The sequence below is a fragment of the Rutilus rutilus genome (assembly GCF_951802725.1).
Source record: "Rutilus rutilus genome assembly, chromosome: 5".
Lineage (NCBI taxonomy): Eukaryota > Metazoa > Chordata > Actinopteri > Cypriniformes > Leuciscidae > Rutilus > Rutilus rutilus.
In genome coordinates, this window is record NC_140213.1 from 8,294,596 (window position 1) to 8,317,347 (window position 22,752).

At 39.2% G+C, this 22,752-nt stretch overlaps 1 protein-coding gene across 8 annotated transcripts in view; it reads left to right on the forward strand.

The window, feature by feature from the left end:
- arhgap42b (Rho GTPase activating protein 42b) overlaps window positions 1-22,752 on the forward strand; it is a 137,116-nt gene that overhangs the window by 24,657 nt on the left and 89,707 nt on the right. For all 8 annotated transcript variants that reach the window (XM_084408908.1, XM_084408906.1, XM_084408907.1 and 5 more), the window contains exon 2: window positions 7,742-7,837. In XM_084408908.1, the coding sequence (XP_084265034.1) occupies window positions 7,742-7,837 (96 nt within the window). The remainder of the gene's footprint in view (window positions 1-7,741; window positions 7,838-22,752) is intronic.

A 22,752-nucleotide genomic window follows, 5' to 3' on the forward strand; every position in this document is an offset into this window, starting at 1 on the left:
ATGCACATCTCATCAATGCTGTCATTGTCACCCGATACATACGTTTATTGTGTAATGTATTTTTCTTCCATGAATTTCTGTGTTATGCTACGCAAAACTTGTACTGAAACGGTATTGCAATAACTCGCAGAGATAGGCTAATTAATTAATTTCCACAAAGCTGTATGTGGATGGCAATTAATAGTGAAGTACATACTGTAGTAAATGACTTTTTATCATGCATACAGTGGCCATTCTTTCGGTGCGTCAAACAGGCAGTTTTATATGACTAATGAGCATAAGCAACAGAGAGAAAATTAAACGTAACACTTATTAACACGTTATAAACGTTAACAACTTATTCTACTAACCCAAACCCTAACATCTAACCCTAACATAACAATCTACTAATACTCTTGAGAGTTAGGGGTCGTTTACACGACACCGTTTTCGACTGAAAACGGAAAACTTTTTTGTACGTTATAGAATTATTTACACGACAACAACGTTTTGGGGGCCTGAAAACGCAAACTTTTGAAAACTGGTTTCAAAGTGCAAGTTTCTGAAAACGATATCGTTATTGTTTCCGTGTAAACTACAAAAACAGTGACGTCATGCGCATGCTTATTACGTTTAGTCTATAGGCGTGTAGTTTTTACTTACAAAGTGACATCGCCAACTACTGGCCTGGCAGCATAACACAGCATTTTTTGTCGTTTTTGCTGATCCGTGTGAACGGGGATCATTTTGTCAACGTGAAAAATGCGAAGGAAAAACGGTTCCGTTTTTAGTACATCATACCCTTGGTTGACATGTAGTTGTAAGGCTCTTATTTCATTAATGTAAAGAAAAATAATGTCTTTGGGATTTCCACTACGTGACTCAGTGAGTTTGTCTCTGTTTCGTAGCATCAAGCTTAAACTACATCTCTCATTTGAACATGAATGGCTGTTACGTTGAATAAAGTTTATCGCTTTATCCATGATATGATATTATAAAGATAATACCCCACCCCCCCCCCCCCCCCCCCCCCCCAAAAAAAAACTTAAATATGGGAAAAAAAATATAAGTAAAACAGATTATCTGTGTATCTTTACAAATGTGGGACTATTAATGAAGTTGCTTCCTAAGAAGATAATTTCAATTCAATCACTTACAATGTTGATATTCTTAGATGGCAACTGCTTATAGACAGTAGGCAGTGAGGAAGCTCACTAGGGTTTGAAACCGAGCCAAGAACTCACCATTTACAATCCTGACTCAGCGATTCCCTAAAGGCATGAAGGCAGAATTTTGTGACGGGCAGGATGTTCTACACTTAATAGGTGAGAGGAAGAAACGAAAGCAGCACAAAGGGACAGCTCTGTGGAGACGGACAGCAGATCCACGAGCCATTACCTATAGAGATAAAGAGACAGTTTGGAGAGCTGAAGTAATGCAGGAAGGAATGGCCACTATTATGGAGATTTTTCACGGCTTTGGGGGAAGTTGTGGCCTAATGGTTAGAGTCTGTTTGGTAACCCGAAGGTTGCTGGTTCGATTCTCAACAACGGCAGTAACGACCCTCAAGACACCCACTTTCATTTGAACAACCTCTGATCTCAGAAAAAGCCCGGCCTGTTATACGTTAATGCTGTCACGGAAGGCTTGAGGAAAGTACTGTAGTTGTGGATCAGCGCTGCAGTGGTGATGCTGTCTGGCGGCACGAGAGGTGAAGGGCACTGCATTATTGATGGGGCTTATTCAGCTTGACTGAGCAGACTCGCATCTCAAACAGATTATTGACCAGCACCCTGGAGTCTCGGAGCTTGTGCATGCCATGAGATGATATACATGCTCACTCAACACATCAGTGGATAACCTTGTTATGCGCTCTCAGTGCAGTGGGTGACGCATAAGGCCACAGATGAAACCTGATCCTGGAGTAAATTCCTGTGTTTATCGCAGTTAGAAGCCAGACTTAAGCCAGTTCTTTCAATAGGAAGCAAGACATTTGCAAATAGAAATCTAAGTTTTTTTTTTACATTTCTTTGAATTAGAATTTTATTTCTTTACATTCAAATTTGAATTGCAATTATACATTCTGTTTGCAACCTCAACTCAAATTCATTTCAATTCAAGGATTGATTTAGCATTTAATATTCATTATCAATCACTTCTAAAGACTAGGGCTGGGGTAAACGATTATTTATTAAACGATTAGTCGGGCGATTATTTTATCGATTAGTCGACTAATCTAACGACTAATTTGAATTAATTATCCTGTCTGTTATTCGCATATCTCTCGAACCGTTACTCCGATGGATTTCAAACTCGACAGCTGTCTGTGCACGAGTAAGTGCAGTGCCAAGTTTGACGTTGTTTGGATGAGAAATGCAAAATATATTGTTAAATATATCAGTAGAAGAAGCACTTAGAAGGTTGTGGTTTAAAAAATAAACATTCTGACATAAACACACTGTCAGCTACAATGTTTACTTCTGAATAATATAGTATAAACGTGATAAATCCATTTTGATTAATTTGAGTAAAAAAATTATTTTCTTTACCAAGAAAGTGGCAAGATTAAAACCACTATTTTCTGTTTCAAACTTTCACATAGCATCTTTAGGTTATAATAACATAAATAATTCAAATCCAATATTCAAATAAATAATCAAAAATTTGATTTTCAAAGATTTATTATAAAAACAGATTTTTTTTAAATGCAATTAATCCATTGAATCAATATAAAAGTTATTTTTCATATTGAAACTGTTGAAAATACACAACAAAGTCAGTTGATCCACATGACAGCCTCTGAACTCGGTCAATACTAATCTTATATTTAGCACGTAAGTTACTGGACTAAATAGGCTACATTCAATCAGCCATCGCTAAGAAATACCTTCTGAAATTTTTTGACGGCGATCAGCTGTAAAATGGCTTAGGTCCTGCTCGGTTTTCGTTGACTGAGTACAAGAATTTAAAGTTTTTAAAAGATCCCCTGGGGTTCACGTGTCAGCATTCGACATAAGTTTGACGCTGTCGTGTGAGAACAAGCAACAGTCGGCATTTCTCTTCCTCCCGCGTGCCTCATCTTGTTAATTTCCTCACGTAAATGATTAGATTTCGATGGCTTACGTTTCTTCCCTACGGCAGAATCCACCACAGGTTCATCAATGCCGTCAAATGTATTCTACGTTTTTTGTTTGTTTGTTGATCAAAAAGTGCAAAGTAGACTTAGAACTAGGATGCCGGGTGTATTCAACCGTACCTACATCATACCAGAGCCCGTCTACGGAGAGCCTTGGCACTCCCTATTCAGCCCCATTGTATTGATTTTGGTTGCAGTTCCATTAGAATTCCACTGGGGGTGATCGCGAGCGAGTGCAGACTGAATGGGAGTCAATGGGGCTATACGGCTAAATGTGTCTCTTTCACCCGATTGCCGTTGAGAAATCTCAGATTTTATTGTAGGCTTTGCAAGTTCAACATAGGTTATAGGTCGAAAGTTGAATGAACGAGTACTTATTTCTTTTCGATTTCTTACAGGTTGAGTTGTTGTTGCCCATAACACGCTAGCGTTCTGCTAATGACGTCAGCATTCTGACGTCATTGACATTTTAAAAGACTTTTTAAACCAAATAAGTGGCTCTAAAAAATCTAACACCCAGCAATGTGTAATTTCTTTGCATCTCCTTTCGAATACAACATTCAAATTACTAGACAAAAAATTATATCCTGAGAAAAGTGGATTTTGAGGGTTTTTCGCCATAGACCTCCATTCATTCTGCACTCGCTCGCGAGCGCCCCCGCATGGACAGAGACGTGTTACTGCAACCAATCCAGAACCCGGAAGTAAGCAGAGAGTGCCAATTCTCTTCCTATTAGACATTCTCTGATCATACCCACCGTGAATGGGTGTATTCAAAGCGCCACCGTTACTGTTTAGAATGCGTGGAATGGTGCGCTGTGATTGGTTGAGCGGATTTATCACATTCTGCAGAGAAAGGAGACTGGCGTTTGTCGCGGTTTGGAAAGAGAGGGAGAAAACATGACAGAATAACACGGCGGGCGGTGTGTGTGTGCGGCGAGCTGTACCTCCGGGAATGGTACAAAAATAAATAAATAATAATAATAAAGAAGCGTCGACGCAAAAAATATGACGTCGACGTAATTTTGACGACGCACCGCTACAGCACTACTAAAGACCAAGAATGATAACTACTGTAAAGGTAATAACAATAACTATTATCGTCCACATCAAAGGATGATAACCCTGTTTATTATAAGCATGCATTGTTATGTTGTCTGCCGCTTTAAAAGTCGGGTGGATTCTGATTGCCTATCAATGTTTTTTATCATTCATCAGCTGGAAAAAAAAAACTGGTCCTGAAAGTGTTTCCTTTTAATTCCTTTGTGAATTGAGGATACTAATTGTTGCAGTTTGCAAGAGGAATTTTTCCTCAATCTCTCCTGATGCTGCTCAAGAGTTCATGGTAATCGTCTGATTCACCTTTTCATGATGGGTCATACATTTTCAATAATAGACAGATCTGGACTGCAGGCAGACCAGTCAAGCACATCCACTCTACAGTGTAGTGTCTTAGAAACCACTCTGTTGAAGCAGATGCACAATGAGGCCTGATATTGTCTTGCTTCCCAGGAAAGATGTCATCTTGATGGCAGTATATACTGTATGTGTCTGTACAATCCCAATATACACTTCCACATCAGTGGTACCTTCACTCATTTTCAAGTCACCCATACCGTTTGCACTGATGCACCCCATACCATGACAGATGTTTGCTTTTGCACCTGTTGCTGATAAAAATTTGGATGGTCCCTTTCGGCTTTGGGACTGGGAAATTGATTCTGTTTCCCCCCCCAAACAATCTGAAACATGGATCTGACCACAGCACACATTTCCACTGTCTTTTCGGACCGTCGGAGGTGAGCTTAGGCCCAGAGAACTCAGCCGCATCTCTGCAAATAATTGGTGTATATCTTTCTCCTTGCATAAACAGAGATTTAAGTTGCATTTCTTGATGCAGAGGCAGACTGTTAAGTGACAATGTTTTTTTTTTAACAGAGTAACTTGACAGTTTCTTATTCAGTGCCATCTGGAGGCTCAAAGGTCATGCACATTCAACGGAGGTGCTTGAATTGCTTGCAAAGACTGAGCCTTTAAAGGATGCTCATTTTAAACCCAATCGCAATACCATGTTACCAGTTCACCTGTTCATTGTAGACAAAATGTTTAACTTGGATATTCTATATTCTCTCTCTCTCTCTATATATATATAGTACAGTACAATATAGTACAACCTTGTTAATTCTTTAGGCCAGATAAAGGAAAGAACGGTCATGAAAATCTATATTTCAGTGTATATTTCACTGTAAATTTCTAACTTTTATGACAAACATTGACTAACTATTGTAAGTGGAACTTTAGGGAAAATGCAACAGAAGTGTATACATGACTCCTTTAAAGTAACACTGTTCATGTTATAAGATATGTAACATTGTACCCTGATGTCATGGAGTGTGGGAAAAATCACATCACATCCTGTTGTCCTTTGCTGCACTGTTTTCTTTAGTTAGGAATCATGGCTAATTTATTCATATATAATCTGTAACCTTTGGAATTGAACTCTGGAAGTGGAATGTTCCAGTGTTTACTAAATGCGGGATTGCAGTGTTCTCCGTGTCCTCCCTAGTGACCTCTGCATGATCTAAACTGCATTCTGTATGTTTGATACGTGAGACTCAAAGAGCCAGACGTTACAGAAATGTTATTTCTGTCTGCTCTTGACCTTCATGTAAGGTCAAAAAGTGGGCAGAAAATGAACACAAATTACAGTTTGCTGAAACTGTATGATGAACACACAAAAAAAGAAAATTATTCAGATAAAAACACAAGTCATTAAGTGCAAATCACAAGGAAAAATGGCCACAAATAAAACCTTACGTTCACTTTTCCTCTTAGCTTTTTTTAGTGTTCAATGTCAATGCTATGGATAGCCTATATTTTATAAATGAACCATAATGCCCCAAATTACACTTGCATTGAACCTAAAAGCAAAGTAGCCACAGGACTGCGAATTATATGGAATGAACTTTTGATCTTTCTGGAATTACAAGCCTCCGTTGCAGCAGATCAGTGTCAGTCTGCGTATTAGCGCTGGTCTATGTAATGAGCCTTGCAATGCATCCTTGTGGCCTCTCTTGATAGATGTCAATGAATAATTTATCAAACCAACAGTCAAAAGTGCAAAGTAAGTATTCTTCCCCGCCCCGTCGTGAATCCCTACGTATTGCTCTTTTGACAGATCTTATGCTCTTAAGCTTGAAAGAGACATTTTCCAACCCTACATTCTTTCAAAAATAAGATTTAGGGAGAAAGTAATGAGAAACCCTTTTCAGAGTTTTCTTTGTCAGAGAGCTTTTGAAGGCTTTTGTTGGTATTTGGAGGAGCAGTCGGGTCTATCACCTCTTTAAGACATGATGAAATGGCTTTTCTCTGCAGTCTCATTACCTTTTTTGATTGAGTTGCTTAGCGTTTCCTGATCGAGTCCTTTCCGCCCACTCTTCGTGACTGAGATGTGCGTTTAGCACGCCAAATGAGAGCTCATTTACTCTCAGCAGGGAGTGAAGATTATTTATTTGTCTTTTTGTACAGACTCATAGCTTCATGTTGAATAGAGGATACACCTTTGACTGAGGTGGATAGATTTTTGTTTGATTTAAGCTCAAACTTAGCTTTCATGTGTTCACATGTCAAAAGTCTTTGAATGCATTTATGCACCATGATAGTTCGGTCAGGGCTGGTTCACACAGAATGGGTTTTTGCTGTTAAAAAACGTGAGACGCAGGTCAGTGGAATGAAAAAAAGGGCAAGGTCTAGGAAGGTTTTTTTTTTTTTAAGTTGCACTTCTTTTAACTTGAGCTTAAAAACTTAAAACCGTAAAAAGATGCGACACGCGAGCCAACAGCTAAAGACGTCTTTCTAGCACGTTTACATCATAAAACAATGGTAAAGTAGAGCATTGGAATGGAAAAAAAACATATTTTGTGTTAAATTGATTGTCACCTTAATTAAACCTTATATTACGGGGCTGTTGAGTGCTTGAATCTGATTGGTTGATGAACGTTCTAAGGTGTGCACTGTGCAGTTATTTTCAGGAAAACACACAGCAAGTAGTTCCAGGCAGGTCTTGACCGCATTACATGTCCATATCACTTCGCCAAACGATTTCAGTTATTTTAAAGTCCTTATAGACTACAACAGCAAAAAAAAAAAAAAAAAAAGACACTGACCAAGCAAATAAATATAGTAAATGGGATAAAAACAACAAATTACGACACTTTTTGCCACAAAATTACGGCTTAATTCTCCCACTTAAACGCACACACTTACAGTACTGACACACACTCGCACAGAAATATGTTGTCAGCGCTAGCAACTTAAAAGCGATGACATTTCTCACTAGCGAGGTAGTAACAGCGCTGTTCTTTAAGCAGATAAACGTTTCGCTGTAAGTACTGAAGAGACGCTGCTGCCGAACACTGTTGAGAGATGCACAGACTAAGTTTAGGTAATTCACACATGTTTAATCTTTCTCTCTCTGTAATAATTGCATTAATAACTTGCGGCCGTATTACCACCTCAGGTGTGCATTATTTTCTAATGATTCAACGGCCCGTCGTCAATTATTCTTTACTTGCGTTACTCTTGCGGAGCATTCATGGGACATAAATCTCTCTTTATCTGTTTCAGACCTCTCAGCAGCCGTGCAGAAGTTCTCCCAGTCTTTACAGGAGTTCCAGTTTGAGTGCATTGGTGATGCAGAAACGGATGATGAGGTGAACATTGGTAAGTGTGAGGTCAACTGCTGTTTTGAGGTCTGCTACTGCTGATACAGTTTCAGTCTTGTAGATGCATGTAGGAATGACAAATCACAAATGGGATATCTCAGCTATTGGATAAAATGCAGAGCTAGTCTCTTGCTTGGGTTCCCCAGACAACCCTCTACGCACACATTGGCAATAGAATCACCATTTTATTACTCGCCAGCTTAGACTATACAAACTTAGAGCTCTTTTTATTTCGTTTGTATCTTTGTTTTATTGTAATTGTCCTATTGTTTGTGATTTGCCTATTTGTTATTATTTTTAACTGCTGATGCGAAAAAAAACAACTAATCATCAACCCTTGATGTTATTGTTTACCTGGATGTTCTTGATGTTAAAGGGATAGTTTACTTTGAAATTAATTTTTGATATGTTTTAGCTTACCTCAAGGGCATCCAAGATGTAGGTGTCTTTGTTTCCGCAGTAGTTTCAATTTTGATATTTTTAGGTCAAACCGTTCTTGTCTGTCAGTCATATAATGCAGGTCTATGGTCACTGTCTCAAAACACAAGCACAAGCACCCAAATTAAAACAATTCCCCATCGTCCAAATGAAACAATTCCCCATCATAAGTACACATTGATGGCCTAAGACACGAAATGAGCGGTTTGTGTGAGAAAACAAACAGTATTTATATCGTTGTTATCTCTTGAAAACAGCACACGTCCAAATGATCTGACGGCGCGGGCGGGTATAGATATATACATAGATGTCGCATTGGCTACGGTTTCGTTCCAATGAACTGCAGTAGCGAAGGCGACATCTAGTGTATATATCTATACCCGCCAGCGGGCGAGTATAGATATATACACTAGATGTCGCTTGGCTACGGTTTCGTTCCAATGAACTGCAGTAGCCAAGGCGACATCTATGTATATATCTATACCCGCCCGCGCCGTCAGATCATTTGGACGTGTGCTGTTTTCAAGAGATAACAACGATATAAATACTGTTCGTTTTCTCACACAAACCGCTCGTTTCGTGTCTTAGGCCATCAATGTGTACTTATGATGGGGAATTGTTTCATTTGGACGATGGGGGATTGTTTTAATTTGGACTCTGTGCTTGTGTTTTGAGCCAGTGACCATAGACCTGCATTATATGACTGACAGACAAGAACGGTTTGACCTAAAAATATCAAAATTGAAACTACTGCGGAAACAAAGACACCTACATCTTGGATGCCCTTGAGGTAAGCTAAAACATATCAAAAATTAATTTCAAAGTGAACTATCCCTTTAAGTTCTAGGTTGATAAAACTATATATTCCCAAGTTGAGCAAAGAGCTGTTGGTATTCAAATATTGGAATTAGGTTTATATTTTTCATTTACATTGATGTTAAAATTACATTGTCAGATTTGAGACATTACTTTTTATGTAATGCTAAAACACTGCTGTTCCTTTCAGAATTTCAGAATACTTTCTTTTCCCAGAAAGAATGTGAAACACATACAGTATATTAGTTACATGATCAGACCAGATCAGTTTTAAAATATTTTTAAATACAATTTAAATTGATTTTACACACTTAAAGCAATATCATATCGCATCTTGAATATCGCATTTAACAAGTTATCACATATCGCATTTATATTGCAAATAAAATCAGTTTATCTTTAGCATAACAGCTAAACTAACAAATATCAGGCAATCAAGCGTTTTATATAATAGAACTTTAGTAATTATAACTAAAATGTGGCAACCATGCAAGGAAATGTATAATTACATATGTGTTAAATTAAACTGAACTTAAAAGTAAATTGAACGTAAATCATAACCGAGAAGTCCATTAACTCGCCTAAGCTATGAACTCATCATCTGAGCGATAAAATGTTCTTCCAGACCCATTAAAGACAATCTGCTTAACCATTCTGAGATCATTTTAATGGAAAGTTCCTCTAATGCTCTGAGGAATAGTTTCCTTCCAAATTCCCAAATGTCCTGCACCCTCCCAGATGGATGGGATTGTCATCTTAATCAAGACTTATCCCTGGAAATGTCATGTGAGTTCATTGGAGCATAAAGGGATTTCAATGCTTTTTTTCTTGCACTCCGACTCTTTTACTTTCGGCTATTGAACACAAACTTTTTAAAGTCTTAAACGTGTGAGCAGTCACTGAAGGACTTAGAATTCATCGTTTTGATTAGTAAATGTATTCTTGTATGAAAGCAAGCGTTGGGCATGCTTGAAATCCTGTCCCAATCCAGATTTAGCTCAAGGCAGGTCTTGGTAAGATTGCCTGCCCAGCATGCATAATGTATTGTATTGATTTTCTTACATTCTAGACGAAAAGCTCTCGGCTCAGCCCTTTAAAAGATCAGAGTAACTAATTGTGATTTGTGTCAGAGATTAAGGAGAATGCAGACTGCTCACCCCACAGTGGGCACTGAGCAGATGTGCTGAGAGTTCGTATGCCCTGATGGGTTGATCACTCATTCTGTTCTGACTCTTTTAGCATCCATTCATCTCTTCCTATGCTTTTCTCGTTCCAGCGTTCTCTCCTTATGTGTCATTACTTTGTTTATTATCTTCCTGCACTGCTCTGTGCATTGTGTGCTGGCTTGACACTCAGACCATCTGCATCTAACAGTTGGCTTCCCATCTTTCCGTACTCTCGATCTCACAAAGCAACCTGTCTTTTAGCCTACTACCTTTTCCCCTTCTTTTCCCAGGGAATCTGATGGGAGAAAAGCTAATTAAATGTGTTGAAGTGGGGCAAAGCAAGCCCACGATGGAGTTCATTTTGGCCCTTTAATATCCCCGTCTGGTCGTCAGATAGGAATGTGGTGAATAGTTGCCATTTTTTCCCCTATTTGTCTGGTTAAAAAGGAGGTTGGACAAGCCAACCATATTGGGAATGTTTTGTAAGGTAGCAAAAACATCTTTATGGTTGTTTATCTAATGGACAGCTTTAATGGACAGAAGCATTGATGGGTAGGAAATAATAGGGCTACAGATATTGATTTACACTTGTAATGTGGCAGAATGATTTTGGTTTACATTCCATGGACAAGTGAATGTTGATGAATCCTGTGACTGCATGTTAATGCAATCTCTTTGCCATGAATCCAGCATTTTGTTCACAGTCCATTCAGTGACACTCTGATGAATGCTGCGCACAAAAATAGCAGGCCAGGCACTTTGCAAAATTGCAAGTTCCGATCTAACGGTTTTATGCAACTTCCAGGTGTGTAGCTGTGGATGTTTGCTTAACACTGACACACAACCAGGCTTCATTCACCCCAAAGGAAAGTATATTTACACTGTGTGGATCGTTCAGACCCTCTTCAAGGTAGAGTTGCACCAGCCATTCCCAAGTTCTTTCTTAAATTGGAATGTAAAGTCCACACTAGAGTAGGGATATCACGGTTAGGGCTGGGACGGTATGGATTTTTTCTTACCGCGGTTGAAAAGCAAGAAATTCCCGCGGTATTGCGGTAAACCGCTTTAAACCTCAACCCCCCTCCCCACCCTCCCCCAGTTTTTTTTTTCTGCGACGTTGCGGCTGGAACAACAAACAAAGTGTGTCAATGATAATCTCAGGTAGTGTTTATGTGCTTTATTTAATGTTAAAAGCATGCAATGTGACTTTGAATATTGTTTAGTGCTCCAGCTTTGTAGCTGTAAAAGCAACAATGGATAATTCACCTCAGATCTTGAAATTAAACAAATGGAAACAAGAACGTTCAAACTGTGAACATACAAGTGTATTCTTTGACAAATATTGTTTTAGTAACTCAGTAGCCTATGTATTTTTAATAATGTTTAAATGGTGTAATATTTGTGAATTTGATTATGTAGCCTACTTATCCATTTTCTTGCAAGTGCCGTCAAGATTACTCTCTGGTGCTGTGAGTGTGCACTTGCCGCGACTCCGCGAGGGTTGACAAATGCGGTCTTCACGTGAGAGAATTCTGTTAAATAAGCACGTGCAATTAAAAGCTGAGGTCCTGCTTTTACTTTTTTTATTCATTTACGGTGCGGCTTGGACGCGGCGTCCGTCGAAAATAGACTAGGCGCCTATCTTTATCGAAGCGGCGCTGAGAGACGCTTCTGAAACGCACCGCGTCGTGGCTGTTGTAAACACAAGCATTGACTAGAGTGGGCGCGATCAGCTCCGGTAGCCGCGTCGCAGCCGTAACACGCCACAGAGTGTAAATAAGGGGTTATAGTCAATAGCCTACGAATGGAATGTTATTATGTGTCATGAAACAACTTGCAAACTTGCGAAAGGTCGGATTTGTTCCATCTTTTGATGATAAGTTTTGTTTAGAAAACCTTGAATCCATGTAAGACACAATGTTATTAGACACAATCCATGTCATTAGAATCAATGAATCCATGTCATTAGACACAACGTGAACACATGTGAAGGCCAGTGTTTATTATTTTTTTTTTTTTTTAATTATTTTTTTTTTGCGGTGATGACGGTGAGGAGCTCAGACCCGCGGTAGGCGTCACGTGACCGCGGTATTGCGGTAATGCGGTAACCGTCCCAGCCCTAATCACGGTACCAAAATTCCAGTAGTCGGTACCGATACCATTCAGATTTTACGGTTCTCGGTACCAATTTCGGTACGACAGCAAAATCTGTTGGAACAATTTTTCTATTTTATTTAACTATTTGAAAAAATTCAATTCAATGACTTTATTATTTATGACGGTAATCATAAGTAAATAATACATATAAGCATTAAAGGCTACATGCTGTTTAAACGTAAATATTGCTTATAAAAAAAATCCCATGGAGACGTAGCTAAATCTACTGTACAGTAGCCTAATATAATTATTTCTGTCAATTTCTTCAAGTTAAACCAAACTTTTATTTTGACGGGTTGCCGTGAAGACCTTTGAGTATGTGTGTGTATGATATGGCGATAGTTTTTTTTCTCAAATTAAACGGTAAAATGCTCATGAAGTGACTCTCAGAGTGGCTCTGGAGATGAATTTCATCGTGTCATCATATCGTGAGGCAGCAGAGACTGAAAACATTGCGAGCGTCACTCGTGCTTCAGTGTGTGTGTGTGTGAGGTAAATGAAACCGCGCATCTGCGCCATTGATTCACACAGAGACAAGCATAACATGCAGGGTTAATATTGAAATAGTCTTTTTGCAGTTTAATATACACAGACACTATATATATATCTACTATATCGTGGTATATATCGGCTACAGACAGTGCTCCAAGTAAAAAAGTTAGTCTGGAGCCCCGCGCTTAGATAAAAACATGGAAGCGACTTAAAGCAGCTGCCTATTAGTGGGTACCGAATATACCCGGTACTACAAAAATGCTGGTATCGTCACATTTTCAGTACTGACCTGGTAATTTGACAAAACTACACTAGAGGCTTAGTAACTACTAGCTAGATTGTATCTAACTCTGTACTTTAGTCGGTTGAACCATTTGTTCTTAAGCTAGAACGAACCTAGTAGGTCGTCACTTAAGTCGCACAATATGATGTTTACCCTCAATGCAGCTTTCAAATACGTGAGCAAAGGTTGTGTTGAAATGCCTTGAATTTCAGTTTATCCTTTTTTGCCTCACGTAACTAACGGTAAAAAAAAAATTCCATTAAATACGATACTACTTAATCATGAATTAAGTGTTTTTATATCTAATTATTACACGGCTCTGTGGAATGCTTGATTCTGATTGGTGCATCGCGCCTTCCAGCGGTATGTTACGTAAGGGATAATGTACATTCACCCGGTTGTTATCTCAGAATAAACCCCCGACAGGGTGATGAGGACCCCGACCCGAAGGCGCGAAGCATTATTTTCAATTAATTGAAAATAATTGAGAAATATTTATCTGAGTTGAAATTTTTTATTAGGTCTTTAAACGCAAAGCTTCCACGGGGAGAGCAGTTGCTAGCGCGGCAAGTTCAGACTAGACGGACATTTAAGAGATACGGTATACAGCCACACCACTTATTATACATCATTTCGCCACATAAATAATTATGAAGACCCTAACCCTAACCCTCGAGACTGCGCTCTACAGTCACGGCGCCCGCTGCACCTGGGGGTAAGGACAGACGAGGTGAGAGAAAAGGAGACGAAAGGATAAGGAGAGACAGAGACGAGAGTGGGGAGAGAGGAAAGAAAAGAAAAAAATATCTGCCCACTTCCCAAAACGCACTACCATTCGGTCCTCCACCAGCTGGGTGAACTCCTCTGTGATGCCTGGCAGTGGTTCTGGATAGGGTTGTGACGATAACCGCATCACAGCAATATCGCGGTAATGAGATGCCTACTGCGGTGTGAGGTCATCACCGCACTTTTTTTTTTTTTTTGCTGAAAGTTACAGGAGTGCATATGGTGTGTGATATGAACTATAAACACATTAATCTTTGCTTATAATTTACTGTATTTCCGTGAGTCCTATGTTCAAGGGCTTCTGGAGAGAAAAAAAATGCTTCTTGCGCAAGGGAGGGATCAGTCCATTAAACATATGGGGGATTTATTTTTTGTGTGTGTCTGATTATTATTAATTAACTGCTAGGTTTCAGTACTTGTGATGTTTACAGATAATGTTCAATTAAATACACACAAACACAGGCATAAAAGACAAAAGCATAACGTAAACAATTGGAGTTAGATTTTAATTGCAAGTAGCGATACTTCTCTTATGTGGTATAGGCAATAACGGTTGACAGCGCTAGCCGAATGATTATTAAAAAAATGGCCACGAATCTAGTGTCTAAGCCAAATACTGTGTCGCCCTTTTGGGCACATTTTGGCTTTGAGGCAGGTGACAAGGGGCAGCCGGTGAATTTTGACAAGGCAGTATGCCGCATTTGTCGTACAAAAGTATCCGTCTCGCGAGGAAATACCACGAATTTAAGATCACATCTTAGAATTAACCATCCTGTGGCGTTTACCGGACTTGGGTGCAGCACACCTACCTTAGGCCGGCGACACACTGGCTGCGTGGCGTGTCCATTTTTATGTCGGCTCCCACTGCCTGCGTGACACGCGCGCCTCAGGCGCGGCTTGAGCCGCGCGGAAAACACGTGCATGCTAGAAATAGAACCGACGCCTATTTTTCATGCGACACGTAAACGTGTTGGAAGCGTTTCCAGGCAAATAGAATAGGAAAAGATGTTTATATGTCATTTTGACACGAATACATATTAATAAATAATGTTTGAAAGTCTCTAGGTTTTGACATAAATGCAGATATAAATGTAATTAAAAAAAATAATATCGATTTTCAAATATTGCACCTGTCAATAGAACGAACAATAGAACCGCGAGATTTGTTGCTTCTTCACTGCGGTAAGAAAAAATCCCATACCGTCACAGCCCTAGTTCTGGATAGCCCTCGGTAGAGGGCCTCTTATTCCGACCGACGCATTATAACCCATTATAATCAGTGATGCTGTCTACACTAGATGTGGCGCGACATGACAAATTCCCGACATTAAAATAATGCCCTGTTTTATTTATAACATACTTCAAGCACTCACACTACTTCTGACTGGATTTGCAATGGTCGCTGTGTAGACAGTCTCAAACTATTGCGACGCGACAGCTGTCATGTCCGGTGTAGACATGGTGTAACCAAATTTTGAAGCAGGATTACCACTTTCAGAGTATTATGTTTTTAAGGATCATACCCAGTAATATAGCAGTATTATAGCAGCCATCCGCTATGGCAGGGAACGACAACTGGCGGTCCGCGGGCCAAAACTGGCCCGCCAGCAATATTTTCTGGCCCTCCGGATTATTTTGGAAGTCCTAAATGCTGCACAAAACTCTTCCACTACTTGAGAAAAGCCGTAGTCGCGCGGCGATTTCACCGCCGCATACTGTGTGAAACGCCCATAGGGAATCATGCGGCGCTGGATTACATTTTAAAGTATAACTGTGCGTTCACACCGGACGCGAATAGCGCGTAAAATTCGCGTCTGCCGCGTCTAGTTATACGCTTGACCACTTTGTGTCCATTCGCGCATCAAAAGACGGTAGCGGTCAGAACTCTGGTGTACTTTGGACGGAGCGGGCGGTCTGACTGACAATAGCCCACTCCCGACATCTTTTGACAGCGTATCCGCACTTAATTCTGACCACCTGTACACCTAGCTCTGAGGAGCTGTTTGGTACTGAAACCATTGTCAGTCAACAACATTCTTTTTTTGCAAGGATGTTTGAAATAGTTCGGCAGAAAATAGCCTACTTCATTTGTCAGTAGGGCAATATGATTTTCGTTTATGTTGCTTAGAAATTTGAGTGATAGGCTTTGTCCTATTTAATTTATGTTATTTATATTTCATACATTTTTTCTGTGGCATTTTTTTTCTCTGCTGACAGTACAATGTTAAAATAGCCTAGGCCTAATATTTATATTGACACGAACACAATTTTTGTATAGCATTTATAATTATTATAGGCTACTTAATCTCCTTCTTTCCGTTAGAGACATTTGAATGTGAGATTATGGAAACGAGATCTAAATTTTGCGGACCCGTCAGGTCGGGAAATAAAGCGGGTGAACACCGAGTGTATTTTAAGCGGTTGCTGAATAGAACCTTGTGGGAGCGGGATGAAAAAAAACAGTCCCGCGCAGACCTCCTTAAACCTTAGTATGTGTGTGTCCCGAAGAAATAATAATAAAAAAAAGGAATAAAGTTCAAAAGTCGGACTGTAAGCGAATGAGGCATGATTGCTATTCACACCTTTATTAAAATGGCTGTAATCTCTTACCACAATAGTACTTGATCTGTTTAAAATGAGTTCCTTGATATAGATGCCTAAGGTGTTAAATTCAAAGTTAAATAAAATTTGTCTAATCCAGTAATTAATGTTTTCTATTTTTGATCTGAGCACAATCAGAAAATCAGAAAACCCGTCGTTATTCGTTTTTTCATTTTAGTTCAGGAAATAAATGATGGAAAAACAAGTCGTTTTTCATCTTTTTATTTTTGGTTTTAATTTGAAAAAACGATTGAACGAATGATCCACGGACGGTGACGGACCCATCATATTCCGCGATTATAGGCCTATATAAGAGTATTTAATTTGTATCCATAGGCCTACTCTGTGTAGCTGGCCCGCCATCTACTGGTTAAAAAAAATATTGGCCCACGGCCAAAGTTACTTGCCGACCCCTGCGCTATGGCATCGATCATTGAAGACCCCATATCAGTTGACCACTAGAAAGTTGTCATCTATCACTCTTCATGGAAAGTTTTCAAAGTGTCTGGTATTTCTGTTGTGATCCCATAGTGTCCCATCCCTAAAAGGGTAAGATTACTCTTACTGAAGAAAAATGTAATTGTCTTGTGGAATCAATCTGGTCATCGATGAAAGTGAGCTTTCGGAGTGACTTGACCGGACCCCTCGTGTGCTGTGGGACCAGAATCTTGATGTAGCTGAGCTGCAATCTACTTTGAAGCTCCAACCAGTCTGCGTCGCATCAGCAGTCTGTCTGGGAGTACAGACAGGGTCACCTGACCTCCTATCGATTTCATTCCATGACTTCCTGCTGTGACATTCACAATCCACACCAGTTATCCTGAAATCAATCTCACTGAAAGATTGATGTAGCTATAGAAATATTAATTGTCCTATAAGTACAAGACTGTTTCACTTCAACCGCGATGAGCACATGACTGTTGCCGGCCATACTTTCTTTCTTTATTACTTTACTCTTTTTTTTTTTTATCTTTGAGTCTCTCTCTTTCCCATTGTCTCACATAATAGAGCTGTTAAGTCGTGATGTCAATTTGTAGACCAACCCAGAAGGAGATCGTGTGAAATTGATCTAAGCATTTAATAGTGCAACCATCAAGTAGAAATTAATATTACACCTTGAATCATTATTTTTTCAACGTTATGAAATATATTTTTCAATATATATATATATATATATATATATATATATATATTTTTTTACAAGTTCACAAATATCAAATATTAAGCTTTTGGGGAGCCACACATCACAATGATATTTTACAACCTGAACTAACCATGTCATAAAGTATGCTCTATGTGTGTGTGTATGTATGTGAGTGTATATATGAAGAGTTCAGATGCAAAAGCCTCTAAGTGCCATCTGAAATTTTCTTCTAGAATGATCATTTTTATCAAGCTCGTATATTTAAGTTCTGTAGTTTCACTTAAATGACAATTAATAGGTCATTTTCATTGCTATTTATGTGAAATTACTGAACTTAAATATACAAGCTTGATTAAAATGATCATTCAAGTCAAGAAGAAAATTTCAGATGGCACGTAGAGGCTTTTGCATCTGAACTCTTCATATATAGACATGCACATTAAAAATTTGCAGTCAGATTAGATTGACATCAAACATTTTGATGACTCATCCTGTACGGTGAACGTGATTTCACCAAGTACCACATGTTCCTGGATCAACATCTTTGTTGATCCTGGAACAACTTTCCAATCAACCAATCAGATTTGAGGGACAAGTTTACAGTTTATGTCAAGTTTAGGCTTAGAACCAGGGTGAGGTGCTTCAACATCAGTGTTATTCACCTATCATTTCCCTCTGATTTTAAGGAAAAGTTATGGGTAGTGTTAGGTTTATGGGTAGGGATAGGGTAAGGACTAAATTTTGGGACAGGAATGTTATTCCAGGATCAACAAAATATGTTGATAGAGGAACATGTCTTACTTGGCAAAATCACAGTGACCCATCTTGTACTACACAGATTTTTGTCCAATCAGATGCTTTCTGGATTGTTAATGGCCTGCCCGTTTCGATATGTCCTGCCTAAACATCCTGTTCCATAGGAAATATTGCAATAAAGAACAATATCAAGGGCTTTTAAAACGTAAAAATAAAATAAAAATTGAAGCAGTGTCGTGTGCGACTGGTCTTAATTTATGGATAATGCATTTGGGGTTTCTAAATGAGAGGGCGATTCCATGTCTGCCTCTCTCATCAGTCCTTCTCAAATGTATGTATGTCAGATCTCTTTTGTCCTGAGCCAAAAGCCCATTTCACAGAATGACTCATCACTTCTGTCATTCTCCCCATTAACCTGTGAATGATACATATGCTCTAACCCCTTTTTAGCCGCTATATTCTGCCTTAAGTACCTCATATAGTTCAATAGAGACATTTATCCACAGCCTCTACCCTTATCTTCCACATCAAATCTGTCTCACTCTCTCCCACTCATTTCCTGTTCTCTTCTTCTTATCTTTTCACATTCAGTTTCTTACTCTCTCTACTTCTGATAAATAAATGCACGGTCACTTTCGTTGCTAAAATGTCTAACATGCACATTTGGTTTTATTTACAGCTAACTATACAACAAATTTATTTGGCAAATATATTATGTTTATGTAATTTTTTACACTTATTTATGAATCATTAAATTATCCATATATCATCTAATCATCAGTTCATATATATATATATATATAAATATGCACTGATCTATCGGCCAAAAATTGCATGATTATATCCTGTCAATCAAAAGGGGGCGGAAAAAACGTGTTCAGACTGCAACTCATGCTGTGTTAAGTTTAGGGCTAGTTGAGTTGAGTTTAATGCGACAATAACACATTCCCCCAGTTTCACAGTCCCAGACTAAATGCCATGTTTGAGCTGTTTTATCTGAAGGCAACTTGTTTTGTCTCAAGATGCACCCCAGTAATGTTTTTTTTTCTAAGGCATGGTTATAAAAGCTACTTAAATGTCCTAATTGGACTAAGGCCTAATCCTGGCTTAATCTAAGCCTTGTCTGTGAAACCGGGCCATTAATTAACATTAACGGGCCATTAAATAGTGACGTTAAAGCAAGCTTTATATATATATAATATATTTTAAGCAATACATAAATATAAAATATAATAAACAATGCAAATTTCCAGAAAAAAAACTTCTGGGCAAATGTTTGATTAAGAATGTAGAAATATAAAATATGAATGAAATATGAAACAGTTTTCAAAAACAAATGATTACAGGCCCAACATATAATATTGATATATAAAATGCCAAATGTAGCAGCAATCAGGGTTCCGAATCTGTTCAATGAACAAAAACAAACGAACGAAATTTTGACTGGAACATAACCAGAAACGGAAACAAAATCAAATTTAATCGTTCTGAGCAAACACACTTATTTGAAATGGCCATTAACTGGTTATTAACGTTATTTTATTGTTCTGTTAAATCATTTAATTTGGCAGTCAACCAATCACGAATTCAAATAGTACATACTGTGCAAATGTGATATTGACGCATAGCCAATATCAACGTGTTACGTGAGTGAAATGCCCACGCTCAGATGTCAAGTCATCATAGGTAAGTCGCAATGGCAATGCGCTGGCGTTAGTTTTCCCGAGGATATACTGTATATGTCACCAAATATTAAACAATTAGGCCTACATTTCAGTGAAAATTAATAGCAGGTAATATGCAACTTTTAGTTTTTTGAAACCAGCGAAAATTGCAGGATAGTGTAGAACATTGATTCACACAACGTCACATCACACACTTAAAGCGCTTCTGTATAAATGTATAAAACTAATATATAGGCCTATACACAAAATATAATCACTTAAATAATTACGGATTAACAAACTGAAAGGAAAAATTTAGCTGACCTCGGTTCATGCGACGGTCGTCCAAAGTTCACGGAAAGGAAACCGAGACGGCAGAAAACGGCATCGTGCTTGTTTTCGGTATTTTACGAAAGCTTTACAGTTTTTAATAATTTTTTGCTTCTATCCGTATGACATTAATTTCGGAGTAACAGGTTCCTCGGAAGGACAAAAATTCCTGTGGTCGCGCCGACGCCTCACACACGCGCACACGTTCTAGCATTGCTAACTTGACATCGCAGCATGTTCATTATCAAAATAAATAGTCAACCAAACATATAGAAAGTTAACCAAACCATGTCCATGCTACAGAGGTAGCCCCTCGTTTAGGAACGAGCTCCTTGGTTTGTCCCGGCTGGTCCTTCTCCTGCTCGGAGCCTCTCGGCTCTTTCTCCCCTTCACTTGCCATGTTATTCACGTTTCTGCCTGCATCGCCGTGGCTGGCGTGTAAGATTGCAGTCATCCAAATGATAAAAAAGTTTTGTCGTAAACAGTGTTTTTTGTGACACCACGATATAAACGATAGAGCATAATATGAAACAATAGACTTTTTATATCGTCCATATATTGTCATATTGCACAGCCCTATTTTAAACAATACGTAAATATTGAATATTTAGACAAAGTCAACAAAAGCTAGACATACAGCAGCTAGAAAAATTATATTGCCCAGCCCTAATATTGAGTGTGTTGTGTGCATGGCTGGCATTAATGGGTGTTTTTGGAGTCTTTTGGGAGATGGTAGTCTTTCGTTCAGCTGTGGCTGCTAAAAGCCAGGAAGCGTGAATGGAAACAAATAGAGTGGACAGGCTATCTGTGCCGATGGTTTGATAATTGTGTTTATAGAGTTGGCAGGCTGAAGTTGACCAAGTGTCCAAGCACAAACGGAGGTAAAATCCATCCAGGGGAGACAGCAGCTGTCTCTCATCCACATCTTGTTTAAATGAAACAATGAAGCCATCAGTGGCACGCAAAAGCTGTTCTGAGAATTCACATGCTGCCGTTGTGCCACAGCAAGAGACCGAGGGTAGTGCCAACTCTGGATGAGGTATTATTTTGAAGGATGCGGATGTCTTTGTGAAGCACTACTTTGCAGTGGTCTTGGAATTTAAAGGGGACATATCATGCTAAATCCACTTTTTTAGCCCTTAAATAAATTTTTTTTTGCATATTTGGAGTGTTTAGAAGTACAGAAAAGTTGAAATTATTCTCTTCAGGTGCTTCGTTGATATCTTTATATTCTGTTTTGGTCATATTTTTCAACCTGTTCCGATTTTTCTGTTATCTATGACGTTTTTTGAACTATTACGTCACAGTATTTGCAGCGGAACTGCCAAATAAGGACATTGACTTCCGGCCCACCACTTCGAGCAATCCGCCATTTTTATTTCTCGCTGCAATTTTGTAGTCCAAGCTAAAGGATGCAGAAGTTACGAGAGGGTAAGTTAAAATGTTCGGTTGTTGGATGTAGTAACCCACACGCTTCATTACACCGTCTAATGTAGATGAACTGCCGCGCTTGTGACAAGGGCGCATGTTTAACTGAAAGAATGAGCAGAGAGAGAGAGACCCGGTCGCGCGCGCGAGCGCACTCTCTCTCTTCGGAGCCAGGCGAAAGTGTAAACAAGACTTCACCGTCTCCAAACTAGACGCTGTCTTGCCCTCTCTCCCTCGCACATATTAATCAAAATAAATCGACACGGTGGTAAAAGGTCGGAAGACCAAAGTTTCATGTGTAAATACAGTAACACACCATTGCGATTCATCCATATGAAGACGTTGTTCTGCAGGTTCGTCATCTTCATCTCGCTCCGGCTCCGACTCTGGCTCAAACATGTAAGGCTGAATGGACAAGTCTTCCGTTGTTGACATTTTGTTAATAACGTGTGAATAAAACGTTTCTGTGCCGCTAGATAATCGTATCTCTGCTATCAAACTACAAAAATGGCCGAACGGGGTGGAGTTGAACCGAGTGTCACCGCTACAACCTGGAGAGGGGGCGGGGTATGAAGTGTTTCAATTGTATTTAAAGGTGCTATAAGCGATCTCACGCGTTTTTTAGGCTAAAACATTTTTTTTTCACATACCGCAAACATCTCCTCACTATCCGCTAGCTGCCTGTCCCCTGAACACACTGTAAAAAAACACGGTCTCTGCAGACAGCCCACGCTCCACAAACTGCAGCAAAAACAAACTGAGCAACAAACAGAGCGACCCGCACCACGAAACATAACAAACTGTTCCAGCCAATAACCGACAAGAATGATGTGGGGGTGGGGTTCGGGGGTT